General features: G+C 36.6%; 2 protein-coding genes and 1 long non-coding RNA gene across 3 annotated transcripts; 2 read left to right on the top strand and 1 right to left on the bottom strand.

The window, feature by feature from the left end:
• Positions 1–1,580: 1,580 nt before the first annotated feature.
• On the top strand, positions 1,581–8,748 carry LOC114534855 (probable ethanolamine kinase). The gene is made up of 7 exons (XM_028556328.1): positions 1,581–2,206; positions 3,657–3,799; positions 5,631–5,714; positions 6,403–6,498; positions 6,757–6,824; positions 7,186–7,259; positions 8,338–8,748. The coding sequence occupies exons 1-7, from the start codon at positions 1,674–1,676 to the stop codon at positions 8,396–8,398; spliced, it is 1,059 nt and encodes a 352-aa protein (XP_028412129.1). The 5' UTR covers positions 1,581–1,673; the 3' UTR covers positions 8,399–8,748.
• Positions 8,749–10,765: 2,017 nt separating this feature from the next.
• LOC114534884 lies at positions 10,766–13,223 on the bottom strand. Its single transcript, XM_028556362.1, has 2 exons — positions 12,871–13,223; positions 10,766–12,155 (listed from the first exon to the last, which is right to left on the bottom strand). Exons 1-2 carry the CDS (start codon positions 13,181–13,183, stop codon positions 11,359–11,361), a joined length of 1,110 nt encoding a protein of 369 aa, XP_028412163.1. The 5' UTR covers positions 13,184–13,223; the 3' UTR covers positions 10,766–11,358.
• A 153-nt stretch (positions 13,224–13,376) lies between these two features.
• Positions 13,377–14,311, top strand: LOC114534895. Its single transcript, XR_003688173.1, has 2 exons — positions 13,377–13,596; positions 13,758–14,311. It is a non-coding gene; the product is annotated as an uncharacterized LOC114534895 (long non-coding RNA).
• Positions 14,312–14,704: the final 393 nt, after the last annotated feature.

The following is a 14,704-nucleotide window of genomic DNA, read 5'->3' as shown; positions in this document are numbered from 1 at the left end:
GTGAAGAATATCATTACCACAGGAGGTTATCTATGGGGGATTGACACTTGTTAGGGATGAAATTCTTTCAGTCACATTAGCACTTGCTATTTCGCAGACCTCTGGTCTGATTTTTCATTCTGCCATGCTTGGTGGAATGAATAGACTAAGCTTTAACGAATTCCTTGCGAACACAAGACGCAACCTCGACCCCGATGAGCGCGTAATAACAACCCTGAAAATCCTGGCGAGAAAAACACAGAGCTGAAATTACCACCTTACAGCCCGGGCTTTCTCAACATTGTCGAACAGGCTATCAGTGCTCTAAAAGCGGTGAATAAAGCGAATATCAGTCGTCCCGTGATCCAGCAAGCAATGTACAATCGAGAAGAAGCAAGACGACAGGGAATTCCTCTTGGTCAATATCGCACACAACTGCTAATGCAAGCATTGCAGAGAAATTAAAATGTTAGTGCAATCAATGACAGGATACTCAGCTCCGGGTTCGTAGCTCCGGGTTCGTAGCTCCGGGTTCGTGGCTCTGGGCTCGCGAAAACGGATCTGGAATCCTAATTACAAATATATTTATTTATATTGTTATTATTTTGCATAATGCCAAGTCAAAAACTAAAGATCACATTCTTCCTGTGTGGCCAAGTGTTTTGTGAAACTTTTTTATATTGCCCAAGTGAAAAATCATAATACACATCCCTTTTAGTAAAAATTAAGACTATGAATAGCAGAATGGTATTGTTGTGTGACTTTTAAAATCATGTGGAAACAATAAAAGTGTTCATTTAGTTGCCATGCAAATTTTCAATTGAATAGTGATATCTATTCAAAATATAATGAAAAATACAACAGATCATAGGTTATATGGGAATAACCTTGCTCAATTAAGAAACGGTTCTGTGTATATAATTTTCATTTTGCTTCCTAACGTGTTCCTAATGTGTATATAATACATTATACACATGTATAATTCTGATCAGATCCATATGAATAATAGAAATTGTAGTATTTACAGTTTTGTTACTTTTGTGTGTTACTTTGGAGGAACTGGGGAGTAGGAGAACAGGGGAATGGGGGGGATGGGTAGCAGGAGAACTGAGAAACAGAGCCACAGGGGAATTCCCTTTCCCTTCACTCCCCATCCCTGATTCCCCCATTCTCTTGTTTCTCCCCTGCATGTTTCTATCCATCTCCCCTGCTCCCCAGTTCCTCTACCCCCTGCTCTCCATTCCCCCGTTACCCAGTTCTTCCACTCCGCAGTTCTTCCATTCCTCTGTTCCCTATTCATCCCACTCCACAGTTCCTCCCTTCACCTGCTGCCGAGTTCCCCGATTCACCGTTCCCCCTTTAAAGATAGCCCGGTTCCATCGGCGTTTTTCCCTCGGCGTTTTTCCATCGGCGTTTTTCCCTCGGCGTATTTCCCTCGGCGTTTCTCCCTCAGCGTTTTTCCATCGGCGTTTTTCCCTCGGCGTTTTTCTCTCGGCGTCCTTCCCCCGGCGTTTTTCCCTCAGCGTTTTCCTTGGCGTTTTTCCCTCGGCGTTTTCAATGTTGCCAATATGACACAATAAGCTATATAGGTCAGTGGTTGACACATGTAGTGACAGAGAATGGTTGAGTATGGTATTTTTAAAAAATATTTGAGATATTCGATACAGTCATCAGTCCATTGAAATCGAATCGCGATGGCCACCAAGACGAAACGAAGACACTTTGAATTTGCAATTCCATTTGAAGACAGCGAACACAGTATCCTCAAAATACTTTATGAAATCAAGCCAGAGTGGTCTGGAAGGAAACTACAATTTAAGAATTTTACCGAAGGCATTAGCAACAAATTAATTGGCTGCATGTTGCAAAATGGTTCGGAGAGCGATCTTATAATGTTCAGACTATATGGAAATCAAACAGAATTATTCATCGATAGAAAGCAAGAGCTAATAAATGTGGAGTTTCTACACTCGCAGGGATATGCTCCTAAATTGTATGGCACCTTTGAGAACGGATATTGCTGTGGCTTCATTCCTGGTCGAACACTTGAGACAGAGGAAATGTCGGACAAGCACTTCAGTGAACTGATTGCCAAGAAATTAGCCCGCGTTCACGCGATAGAGTTGCCAAGCGATTTTGAAACTAGCGAGCCTTGTGTTTTTAAAATGATTGGGAAGTTTCTTAGTGTTCTGCCTGAAAGATTCGAAGATGATTTGAAACAGGAAAGGTGGGCATTGTATTCGCTATTAGATTAATATTAATTCATATAGAGCAGCACTATATGCATGCAATATTTAACTGAAGTGGAACTCTTGCTGTAGTATAAAGTATTACACTTGGGATGTAATTGCATTGCCTGTATAAAGTGCGCCAAATACTAGTGATTGCTGAAACGCTAGCTAGATAAGAGTTGAACCCGTTCGTTGTGCAAAACCCTTCCAGATATAGGATTTACCTATTAAACTCACAGCAGGGTAGAGGCCCTTATAGAATAACTGGCAACTCTTGGTATGGTTGTGAATGCTATACAACTGTGAATGCTATACATACATTGGGCTATAACAGCTAGAACAAGAATATAAACACTATTCTTGAAAGCAGACAAGTTCTAAACTCAACAATTCATCTGCTAACAGATTTTTAACATAATACCCTATTGGTCTGGTATTTTTAATTGTACCCTGGGGGTAAGATATAGCCTGTGATAATTTGATTGTAACTGATGAATTTGACAGAATTTGCTATGTTGCAATATATCTGGAATTTATGCTGCACACTTTAATGATTTTTTGCACAAAAAAATCCTTGGATGCCGTATGTTGAAACACTTTGTAGCATTTTGCTTTGTGGTTATAACCATAAAATATGAGCATTGCATTAATTAATATGTCTGCATATTCTCACAAAGATTTTGCTAATTACAAACAAGCCATCATGAATATGAATAATATATTCTCAAATAAATTGAACTGCTACTCGATCAACATAATTAGATAAAGCCGAGGTTTTCTTCTAGAAATTTTATATAAAGTTAAATCCCAGTATGCATGCAGGCACTGTATAGACATACAAGTCCTCTGATACTTTTCAATTAAAACGGTATTTACTCAAGTTATCTTGATATTTTTCATGGCTTATTGATATATACTGAGGCTGGTTGTTCAAAAGCCGGTTAGCTTAATCCTAGCTGGGTTAAAGCAAATCTTTACATCAATTTTTTAGTCACTTGTTTACAAAGTTTAATATGTTTTTGCATAAATATTTTCTGGAAGGACAAGAAGCATATTTTGTAAAGGTTTTAAAACAAACAGTAGTTCAGAGGTGCTTAAACCAATATAGTGAATTGAAATTTAACTAAGGTTAGCGCTAATTAACCTACCTTTGAAAAACTGGCCCCCACTGGATACTCTACCCGTGGTGTACGTAGGAAGCATGATAATTGGGGGGCATATATTAATGTGCTGTTGCAGATCTTTTTCAGTTCTCAAATCAATTGTTTTTGTAGTCTGTTAACATGCTATGCATGCATATGATGCTGCGGAATAAATTTACATTTATTGTTGTTGTATTTTCTTGAAATACTTAGGAGCTCAATTTAAAAATGGTAAATTTCCTTTGATATACAGTTAATGATTTTTCAGTATGCAGGATAATATTATGTATACCTTTTATTGCAGGTACAAAAAGGAAATTCTCAGTAAGATAAATGTTGTGGACGAACTGAAACTTCTCAAAGACCTGCTTAGTGAAGCTGATGTACCACTAACTTACAGCCATAATGATTTACTGGTCAAGAACATCATATACAACAAAGATGAAGGTATAATTAGTAAATCAAACTATATAATCCTGATGATTATAAATATAAATCTTCAATTTTATTTTTTAAAAATATGGATTTCATGTACAAATTATGTCATTAATAAGACGATTTATCATTGCCACAATTGTTCTCATTCTGATGCAAAACATTTTGTGCCATGGTGGTTGGTAAAGTCAGGTGATCAACATGTCGAATCATAAAATTAGTCTATACAATTAGCCACAGGTATACATATTTACTCCAAAAGTGACATAAAAAGCACACCATTATCATTTTTTTAAATATACCCAATTTAAGAATGCAGTAAACCTGCCTAAAATGAGTTCTTCCTGGTAGTTCTCATTTGTTTTTGTTAATATTATTGTAATAGATATGATCTGGTGAATTTTTTTTTTAATTTTCATCGGTTTGGGGGGTATCCTGGTTTTTAATTGGGGTATTATATATACCTGCATACCATATCACTCAAGATTTGCACATAATAGTATGGGTAGGGATAAAATGCGGATACGGATGGGAAAATGCGGTTAGGAAAATGCGCATACGAAGATAAAATGCGGATAAGAGGATAAAATGCAGATAGAAAATGCAGATGAGGGGTAAATGGCTGTGTGTCCAACTTGCGAATTTGTCTTACGATCGAACAAGTATTCAGGGTTATTTTGACTATTTAAGGTCATTGCTCGGTTAATATTAATGTACATGCCGTTATACCAGAAAACCAAAACTGAATATTGGATGTCCGCCAAGGCTGTATATATTAAAACATAAAGGCTTTCTGCTCCGTTTCAGAAGTTAAGAAATACTTCAAGTGAAATTTACAACTTTTGAAACGACAAAAAATCATTTTGAACCCGGGCGCATAAGTTTTAATATGGTCACATCACAGATTTACGTCTTTAGTTAACGATTATACGACGCCCACAGATCATATGCATTCCACTAGCTGTTTATAACCTTGACATGCATCTAAAGCATTACGGAAACAAAACAATTACAAAACTTGAAGCCAAATTAGTTGACTTGTAAGTTGCAATCGAAATAGAGTATATTCTCCTGATTTTTTTTGTTTACCGTATTGTGGCAATTTGACATGAAGGGGAGTTTTAAACCCCCATAGCTCACTCCGAAATATCACTGAAAAGATGTGTTTCATCTGTGCGCAAATTTTGATCCAATATCAAGACCATTGAAATCAGAACTGTTTGATTTCTTTCACACAAGTGAGGATATAATTGCTTTTGTTGCCTTCCTTTATAAGTCACCCAGATTACAGCCATCGAACAGTTCGACTATCATCTCGCTGCAGAAATGCAAAACAGCAAGGTAAAATCCGTCATGTCGCACCCAACAAATGATGCAGCTAATATATGTGCGTTCCTCTCTCTTAAAATTTGCGATCGAATTTCACTCCACTCCAAAAGGCAATAAATTTTTAAAATTCCAGCTTTACATATACAAATCGTTTTCCTTTTTTTCGCATTTTAACCATCACCCCCATTTTATCCCCGATCCGCATTTTATCCCCGATCCGCATTTTATCCCCCGATCCGCATTTTACCCCCTTATTCGCATTTTTCAATCGGTATCCGCATTTTATCCCTACCTTACTGGAATCCTAATCCAAACTTTGTTCTGAGATTTGCATACCTGATGCAAAGTTTAAAACGTTAAAATGAAAACCAGATTCATTTTCAGTCCAAACGAGCCAGTCAAATGCAAACCGACTGTACTGTGTATAAACGGGTTGTGAATTTTATTATGACAAGTATTTGATGTAACAGCTAGTTGATAACCTGCCCTAATAGAACATTTCCCTTTGTTTTAGATAAAATTTCTTTTATTGACTACGAATATGGTGCGTATAATTTCAGTGCGTTTGACATTGGAAACCATTTTAATGAATTTGGAGGTAGGATAAGAGCGATATAGTTACAATATAAGAAATTCTTTATTAAGATGTGGTATAGAAAACATTGCATAATACAAGGTGTCTACAAGAAAAGGTAATAAAAATTTGATGCGTTCGTGTTCGTGAATTAGTCTCTAGTAACAAGCGTAATTTTTTGAAACTCTGAAAGAAGAGTGTTTGCACTATCGAATTTCATATATTTTTAGAAGTATGGAAGAAAAATGAAAAGACGCGAGCGCGTTAGATAAGATTGGTCGAAATCACAAATTTTCATTTCGTCGTCAAGTTCTCCGTCTCAAATTTAGTTGTTGAAATTTAGTATTGTCATTAATTATACCGATCCATTGCATTAGCGTAGTTGTTGAGGTACTTTTAATTTCCGGATAACTAAAGTCCCAAAGGGCCTAATCCTATTTAAAGTTTAGACTTAATTCCTCGTGGAAAGATGTTAGCATTCGATAACTTGAACAATTTTTTTTTGTAGTTTACGCTCGTTTGCATGTCGAGCAATTTACGCACACGAGCGCGTTGTTGTGGAACTACCTTTTTTTCAGACACTCTGTAGCTATGTATATATACTTATACCATCTATACAAATTACTATCCAGAATGACTGCTGAATTATACTCATACAGGACTGTTACATCCACATATAGCTACAAAATATTTCCGTAACGATCGATTTTAGGTGTTGTCATTGATCCAGATTATAGTTTATATCCTGGTAGGGAATTTCAGATGAGATGGTTGAGAATATATTTGGAGGAGAAAGCAAAAGTTCAAGGTAAAATGAGTCGTAATTACTATATATTAATCTTTATTTAAGTCTCAAGTCGACTTCTTATGTTCAGCAATGTATTGGGTATATTGCACTTCTACAACAGCACTGTTAATAACGGTTAATAATGATCCATTTTCTGAGTTATTGTCTGGCATGAATAAAGCAGACTATTCGCTCTTCGTGTTGTAGTTTATAGGGAAAGTTATTATGTCATGCACATCCACGAGGCGCATGATTAATTGTATGTTTTTTGTTCATTAGGGACGGGAGAGGTAATTACTGAAGAACAAATTAAAAAGTTATATGTTTATGTCAACCAGTTTGCGCTGGTAAGTACCGCCCTATACTGCATGCATTAAGGCCCGTTTACACTGCCTTAAATTTATTGGCAACAAACGGCTCTCGTACCCAATTTCACTTGTGTTAAGGCTACCACTACAAAAACCGAGGAATTTGTACGGGTACTCATTATATTAGTCGTTGATGTTCGTTTCTTCTTTCGACAGATGTGAACGAGCGGATACGTTACGGTTGTGCAAATATAAGGAAACTTGTTCATTAGAGAGTTCATGAACGGTTAACTTGTTCACATCTGTAAGAAAAGATGAAAATCGCAGCAAAAATTACGGTGTAGCCATAAACGATTTACTGCGTGACACATGCAATAATTGGTTTTTCATATACTGTTAGGTATCGAATTTGTTTTGGGGAGTCTGGGCATTACTTCAAGCAAATTTCTCCTCAATTGATTTCGACTTTCTTGAGTAAGTGTTAGTTAACTTAGTTGAGTTTACTATTTTTAAATTATATCTACACATATATAAAAACTACGCTTGTTTCGCTCAAAAAAAAATTATATATATTTTTTTATAACATGATATAATATGATCTGTTGATCTGAACTTTTTTTGTGATTCTAATGCTTCCCATAGATCTAATTAATATAACTCTCATGGTATTTAAGTTTAATAAGAAATGCGTATTATTTTTTTGTGGGCCAAAGATGGCAAAGGGAGGGCCGAAATTAAGATCAAGTTATGTGTGTCGAACGAAAAGTTGGAAACCTTTCGGTTTCAGGTGAATCAGGTTTTTATTCAATTAAATGAAAATCTGTGAGATCATGCAAAAAGGGCTACTTCTGCAAAGGAAAATGAAAAGAAAGTAGAAGGAAAACCAATGGACTGTCCCTAATCAATGGTGGAATAGAATTGAACCCGTAATGCTAACAAAACTGGTTCACTCTATCCAAAAAATAGCTGTTTTGAAACGTAAAAAAGGTCATACAAAATGTTAGAACAGTGCCAATTTGTGTTATATCCTACTGGTTCAACTCCATTCGACCATTGATTCCTTCTACTTTTTTTTTCCATTTTCCTTTGCAGGAGTAGCCCTTGGTGTCGCAGATTTTCATTCCACTTAACTTACAAAATGTTTCCAGCTTTTCGTTCGACACATATAACTTCATCTCAAATTTTCTCAATTTTTTTGAGACATCCCATCATTGTTAGTCCTCTCTAGCTGCCATCTTTGGTGCAAAACAAGAATAATATGAATTTCTTATTCAACTGCAATACCATGAGAGTTGACAAGATATCTATGGGAAGCATTACTATAATAAGATACGCAAGTTCAGATCAACATATCCAATCTCCAACTCACAAGATATCATTTATTGTAAATTATCGTAATATAAGAAAAATTATCGACTGGATTCAGACTTTTAACCACCATGTATATGTACACTACTGTGCTGACCGTGGTTTGGCCGGTGATTGTCCGGTGTTTCGTCGTTATATTAGAGTCCAGTGACAAGAATAATTCTCTGCTGTTATTTTCCTTTAGATACAGCAAAAATCGCCTTAACGAGTATCTTCGTAGGAAAGACGATTTTCTAAATTTATAGATTAAGTGCATGGATATATTACATATTAAAAATAATTTCACATAGCATTATTCACATGGGAAGCGGTATATTAAAATTGTTTTAATTATTGCATGGTTATATAGGTGAAAAATTTTTGATGTTGCTTGCCAAGAAAGAGTGGCACTATTATTATAAAGAATTTTTCATTCTTTTTCCTAATTTTACTATGCATGGGTATTCGAGGAAAAATCTTACATGACATCTGTAAAACTTTTTCTAATACACCTACTAGTATAATTATTGAGCACGTCAGCACAGGTCAGCAGCGATGTTTTTTATATACTCAAGATATTATATACCCCATTGTAATTTTAAATTTGATATTTGTCACCACGTTCGTGTCAAGTTGTTATTAAAAATATTATCATGAAATATGGCTTTTTTATTGCATTTATATACTCTTAACTTACATGCACACAGACATACACAAATCGGTGGCTATACAAAAAGGAAACCAGCTTCAAAGAGAGATGTACCCGACTGTGACTGGACCTTTTTTTTTCAAACGAATTTTTCGGGCATCGTCATCCGTTTGGATCTAGAGCGCCTGGCAACGTTAGGAGCTCATATTTACTGTCAAGTACACATGCACGCATAATTCTATATATATAGCTACATTAATTATTCGAAGCTGTTCAAATGGTTCATTTGAAAAGACGCTAGACAAATGTAGGGTTGTGTGAGCTGTGGTGTTTTGCTAAGTATGTAAAACAAAATATATGACCCACCCCAAAAAACGCACCATGTCCCAAAAGTCTATCTTAGGCAAATGTTTTTTGCTGTCCTGACGACATCGCTCCATCGTTGGAAGTGCTGTAAAAGTGGGGAGCTGGTGAAGGAGTTGGGGGCAGACAACCCAGTCTTCAAGCTCTGTAGGCCAGGCTTGGAAAATGAATATTTTTTATGAACACTACTTGACTACATTTGAAGTCAATGAAGTCATTTGAAGGCGTGTTGAAGTCAATTCCAGGCAGAAGTACCGACGACTTAGGGGCTGTTTACATGGAGCGAGTTATCCCGGCTAGGTGAGGTAAAAAGCGCATTACATCAAAGGCTTGACCTGATTAATCTTTCATTATATGCAGTTTTCACCTCGCCCAGCCTTATAGCTCGATCCATGTAAACCCTTAGGATACACCAGAGGCCTAGATCTCGCCTGGACCAAATCTACGACAAGTCTAGGTAATATGTTCTATACGTTCACACTGTCTTTCTTCTTGATGATAACGAATGGCTAACATAATTGACAAAATACTTGGAACAAGATTCCAAACAAGCCAAAAGTGGTAATACTTTACAGGGGGTATATAAAAAACTGCAACCCACTTAACATTCTTCATACATGTTCGCTTCTATTCAATAACAAAAGATCGTAGGCCTCTTACTTATTAAGGGTTGCGTTTTTTAATGGTACACTCTGTAGTATGCAGCCTATACAGATTATATAAAACCCAGGGGTTGGTTGTTAGAAAGGTGGATAACTCGCTATCCAACGCATAAGTTTTATCCAGCGTGTGATTAGCGTTGCAGGAAGCTTGGGTAACTTTATCCAGCGGATAAAAATGCTATCACGTTATTTATATCCAAGGTCCGGAGGTAGTTTAAATCCACTATCCAGTGGATAAATTCAAAATTAAGATGCAAAATAACACTGTAAACATTCACGATAAAAAAGGACAAAAATGCAAAATTCCTCTTACTGTGTTTCAACAAACTAATATGCACATGATTGTACTCACTATTAAAAATGTTTTCGAAGTGCAATCCAGCCAATGTTTATATATTTGTCAAAGCAGCGTTTCACATTGCCTACATGCAACAACACATTCCTTTCAGAGCGGCGATTTTTTGGACATCCTCACATTGATATAACAGGCGGTATATTTACTATACGCTTCTAATCAGTTTATAAACGCGAATATGCAAAGAAAGATTCATCCTATTCCAAGAAAACTTGCTAATATCTAAGTAATTTCATTCACGCAACAGACAAGTATAGACAACAAGGCTACGAATTTTGTGCTCCGCTTAGATTAGCCAGGAATTAGCCAATCAAAACATTAAAATAGTGTTCCTATATAAATTTGTTATGGAACCGAAAGGCAAAGCGTCGACGTCGCAAGGTCAAGGAATAAAATTGCAATGTGTTTCATAAAATCACTATTATGTGAAGTGCAAAGTTCGAGCAAATCACTTGTTCAAATCTTTTCCATCCAGTAACTATACTCGAGAATTCATAATGAGGAATTTAATGTTATAAATGCTTACCAACAGCTAACGTTGTGATACGTTTTCTCCGGGTAAATTTTAACTTATCTATTAGATAGCTATCCTCACTATCCACGCATCAGGTCCAGGTCACCTTCTATTGGCCTGGAGTTTGTGCCTCGACCTGGTCCAGGGCAGATAAATAACGTTCACTCCTTGGCCTATAGGCCTGGTCAAAGCACGTATAATGTAAACGCGACTTTAGCTTCTAATTGTATCATGTAATTAAGAAACTTATAACCCCAATCACTTCTAGGTGTCCCTATTGCATTGGTAAAAAGGTAGCCTACAAGGCAGAAATCGCTAGACTTGTCCCAGGTATTAAGAAAGTTTAAATATTACTTACAGTAGTCTGAAATTTGTGTGCATAATCTTACGCATGTTAAAGTCGCTTTATTATTAAATAAACTCAAAACGTTAACTTAATTGGATAAACATGCATTTCGTTATACACACGTGCAATACTTGTTAAATATAGTGCCAAATATATGGCCTACACGATATAATATGTTTTCATTACCATAGTAGGACTCGGGTCCGTTTTAATATGTTTCGATTGATGATATCAGCTGTAAAATTTACTAATCGTATACGAAAATAAGATGTTTATTTGAACAATGTATGAAAAATTTCTATGATTTCTCACCAATCGAATGTCTATTCTCGAAATTTTATTCCTTCGTGATTTCTGTGAAGAAACTGCAGATCTCAGTCTGAATTTTTTTATTGTTGGTCACGCGTGGCTTTTCCCCGTGGAGCTCAGTTAAAACCTCGCGAAGACGTTCTACCCCCCCGGTTCGGTAAACAAACTCCAAATGACTCATCCTCAGTCCACTTCCGGCAATCTTTGCGGCCATTCCTTCAGAAGCCTTTCCTGCCTTGACTAAAGGCTTTAATGTTTTCATATTTTCCTGGGTCATTTGAGAATAGGATAAATAATCGCGGTACCAGAAGACCGTAAAACTGTGCTTTAACAGCATGTCATTAGTTATAAATTTAGATACAAGCTTTTGAAGAATCCTTACGTCGTCAAGAGCGTTATGCGCATTATATGTTGCGCGTAGAAGATCTTTCGCTAAATCTGTCTGTTTGTAAGTCTTCCTTTCCGGGAACAGTTCGCGGAAAGCGGTCAATGAATCCGAGAATCCAATCACCGCCTGGGAAAATTCTGACATCTGCTTGCACGAGGCGATCGCATTGATCAAATGTTTTGCGTCGAATGCCCTGCCGTTGTGTGCAATCAGTAAACTCGGTGTCTTCATTTTAAGCCATGCTAGGAATCTTGCGATACCCTGGTTTAGATAGACGGCCTTCAGACGCTCTCTACCTTGGTATAATGCCCCGCGTCTTTTCCGGAGTTTATTGACAGCCGTAGCACCAGATGTTACGTATCCTCTAGGAATAATGTATATATTGAACTCGTCTGACCCATCTGTAGCTGCGATTTGGCATATTTCAGCGTCTTCCGCTGCGAAAAAGTATGGGAAATTGATGTTATTGCATGTACTTTATTTTTTAATGAAAAAAGCCTCAAAAACAAGTCCTGAATTTAAAAATTAATAATTCAAATGAGGTGGAACTGTATAGCTATTGTGACTAACTGTATAGCTTTATAGCTGAATGCGATATATATATATACGCGAGAACATGCCAACCGATTGACTGCCCAATTTTAACCCTCCCGTGGATAATGCCAAGCCCACACACACTAGACGCGATTGGCTGACGCGACGCGAATTTTTCATTTTCATGCAGAAGTTAATAATTTGAATTCTGAACGAATATTTTGAGAGATATGGGTACCAGACAGGTAGAAATGTACTATCATTCAGTAATTACCAAGAATATGACAACATTGTCAAAATTAGCAGATTTTGAAAACTGAAAAATTCCTAAAAATCGCGTCGCGTTGGAAAATCGCATGCCGAGTGTCTCGGCCTTAAACGGGCTTCGCGGGCTCAAACTGCGTTTCTTCTCATATTGCGTTTATAGCTCCGTTTACACTACACTCAATTTTTCATTTGTATTGATAGCTCGAGATCCGAATAAGTATACCAAATCTATCAAATTAATAAACATTTGCTAATTAATAATCGTTGCTTCATATAGCTAAACGAAGATATCGTGACAATTAAGAGGTTCCGCTACCGTGTGAACGCAGTTCTGTATTAAAATCATCCTACCTCGGGAAGTCGTCTCAAGATCAATAACAACTTTCGTAACACCTTCTTTGACCATTACTCTTCTGATCTCTGGTGAAGTTACAATGGCAGGGACCTCGTGAACAACTTCTTTCTCGCTTTTCACAGGCTCTGCCTGACTACAGACTTTTCCCGAAGAGTCTTGCTGTCGCTTCGATTTTTTATATTCGCCCTTTGCCTTGCTTTCATCACTTTGTTTATTGCTTTGACTGTCGAGGTTTAGCTTGGTTTGTTTGTATCCAAAGGTTGTTTGAACTTTGCAATGCTTAGTCTTTATCTGAACAACATTAGACATTTTATTAAACGATAATCTCAAAACGATAAACTCATTAACGTGCCAGTTTATACAGGACGATCCTTCCCAAATCTCAACAAATTATATGTAATGTGAGCAGATCAAAACACAAGAACTGATGCATGCGGCATGCCTAATTTGGTATTCAAATTTTCAACGATTTTACGACTAGCTAATTTGACCATCAGTAAGACCTTTGTGTCCAACACGACATTCAGACATGCATTTCGACACAGAGGAATTGGGAATTAAGAAACGCATTTTTACTCTCGAAGGGAATTAACCAGACTTTTTTGGGGTTGACCTGGCTAAGGCCTCGCTTAAAGGGTCGCATTTCGGTCGGGTCGAATGCAATTCAAACAGCAGATAATGGTGTCGATTTGGCTCGCTCATCCGAAACGGATTAAAAAGCGGTAAGATTATATGCGATATACTGGCCGCAAGACAGGTTTAAGACAGAACTCTTGGAAAGATAACGATACCAATCAACGCATTCGTGAGTCTGATTCAGGTACCGCTATATGCCGAACTATTTATGTTAGGTGTAGTGGCTATTTTTCCATTTTATTTTCAGGTACGTTATATATGAGCAGTAACCTACTGATCTGAGTATAAAAATCAAGCAATCAGAAGCCAGATCCTCGACAAACTGAATTATCGTGTCCTTCATTTCCTATGGCTTCGGCACTGGAAGATTTTAAGTAAATCTAGTGATTTAAACTGTATTTATATATTAGAATTTAAAATTTTCGCTCTTTTGCCCATGTTAACTCATATTGTCGAGACGCCTCATGACGTCATATTAAATTGACGTCATATTATATTGATAATAAACCTTCAATTCAGCGCAGTTCAAAAGAAATATTTCAATGACTTTTATATGTGGTCTGTTTTGTTATGAAGTACAAAATCATTTGGCTTTAGAAAACACACCGCGGTATATCAGAAAAGTTTAAAGACACCAAGAGTTCACAAAAAATAAATAAATTATATGGAAAATATTGATATATTTGGTGATTATTAATATATTTGATGACAATTAATAAATTTTGCACAAATGTGTACATGTATTTGTAGTTATAGATAAAAATCTGAATATAAATCTGAACTGACTATTCAGGCCGGGATGATGATGGCTTTTATATTATATATTTGTTTCAATTTCAATTCGCCGCATGCAAAATTATGGTAAACGTACGTTGATACGTATCTGTACTGTAGAGGTTTTTTCAACAGCAATTTTGATACATATGACCAGCCAAGCAGTTATCAGCCGTGATAAAAAGACATGATCGATGCAGCGATGCTCATAGGCCCTATACTTCTACTTTCAACTAAGTCTTATGAGACCAATTAATTTAGATAATTATATCCTGGTGTCAAACAGAACGGATTTATCAACAGTTTTATTATGTCTCGTACGAGTTTAATATACTTCAATCACCAAATACATGCATGTATTAATTCATTCGTATTGAATAACAGCATGCGGCCATGCAATGCGCATAGCTAGCGCTATGC

The sequence above is a fragment of the Dendronephthya gigantea genome, unplaced genomic scaffold, assembly GCF_004324835.1.
Source record: "Dendronephthya gigantea isolate DGI-Jeju-01 unplaced genomic scaffold, DenGig_1.0 000108F, whole genome shotgun sequence".
NCBI lineage: Eukaryota > Metazoa > Cnidaria > Anthozoa > Malacalcyonacea > Nephtheidae > Dendronephthya > Dendronephthya gigantea.
Note: the sequence above shows the minus strand (reverse complement) of the source record. Positions and strands in the feature narration are given on the sequence as shown.

Bases quoted from the DNA above. Each gene is read 5' to 3' on its own strand.
- LOC114534884 (XM_028556362.1), bottom strand. From the start codon at position 13,183: ATGTCTAATGTTGTTCAGATAAAGACTAAGCATTGCAAAGTTCAAACA. The intron at 12,156-12,870 runs GTAGGATGATTT...ACTTTTTCGCAG, and splicing joins TCTTGAGACGACTTCCCGAG to CGGAAGACGCTGAAATATGC.
- LOC114534855 (XM_028556328.1), top strand. From the start codon at position 1,674: ATGGCCACCAAGACGAAACGAAGACACTTTGAATTTGCAATTCCATTT. The intron at 6,825-7,185 runs GTAAGTACCGCC...ATATACTGTTAG, and splicing joins ATGTCAACCAGTTTGCGCTG to GTATCGAATTTGTTTTGGGG. The intron at 7,260-8,337 runs GTAAGTGTTAGT...ATTTTCCTTTAG, and splicing joins ATTGATTTCGACTTTCTTGA to ATACAGCAAAAATCGCCTTA.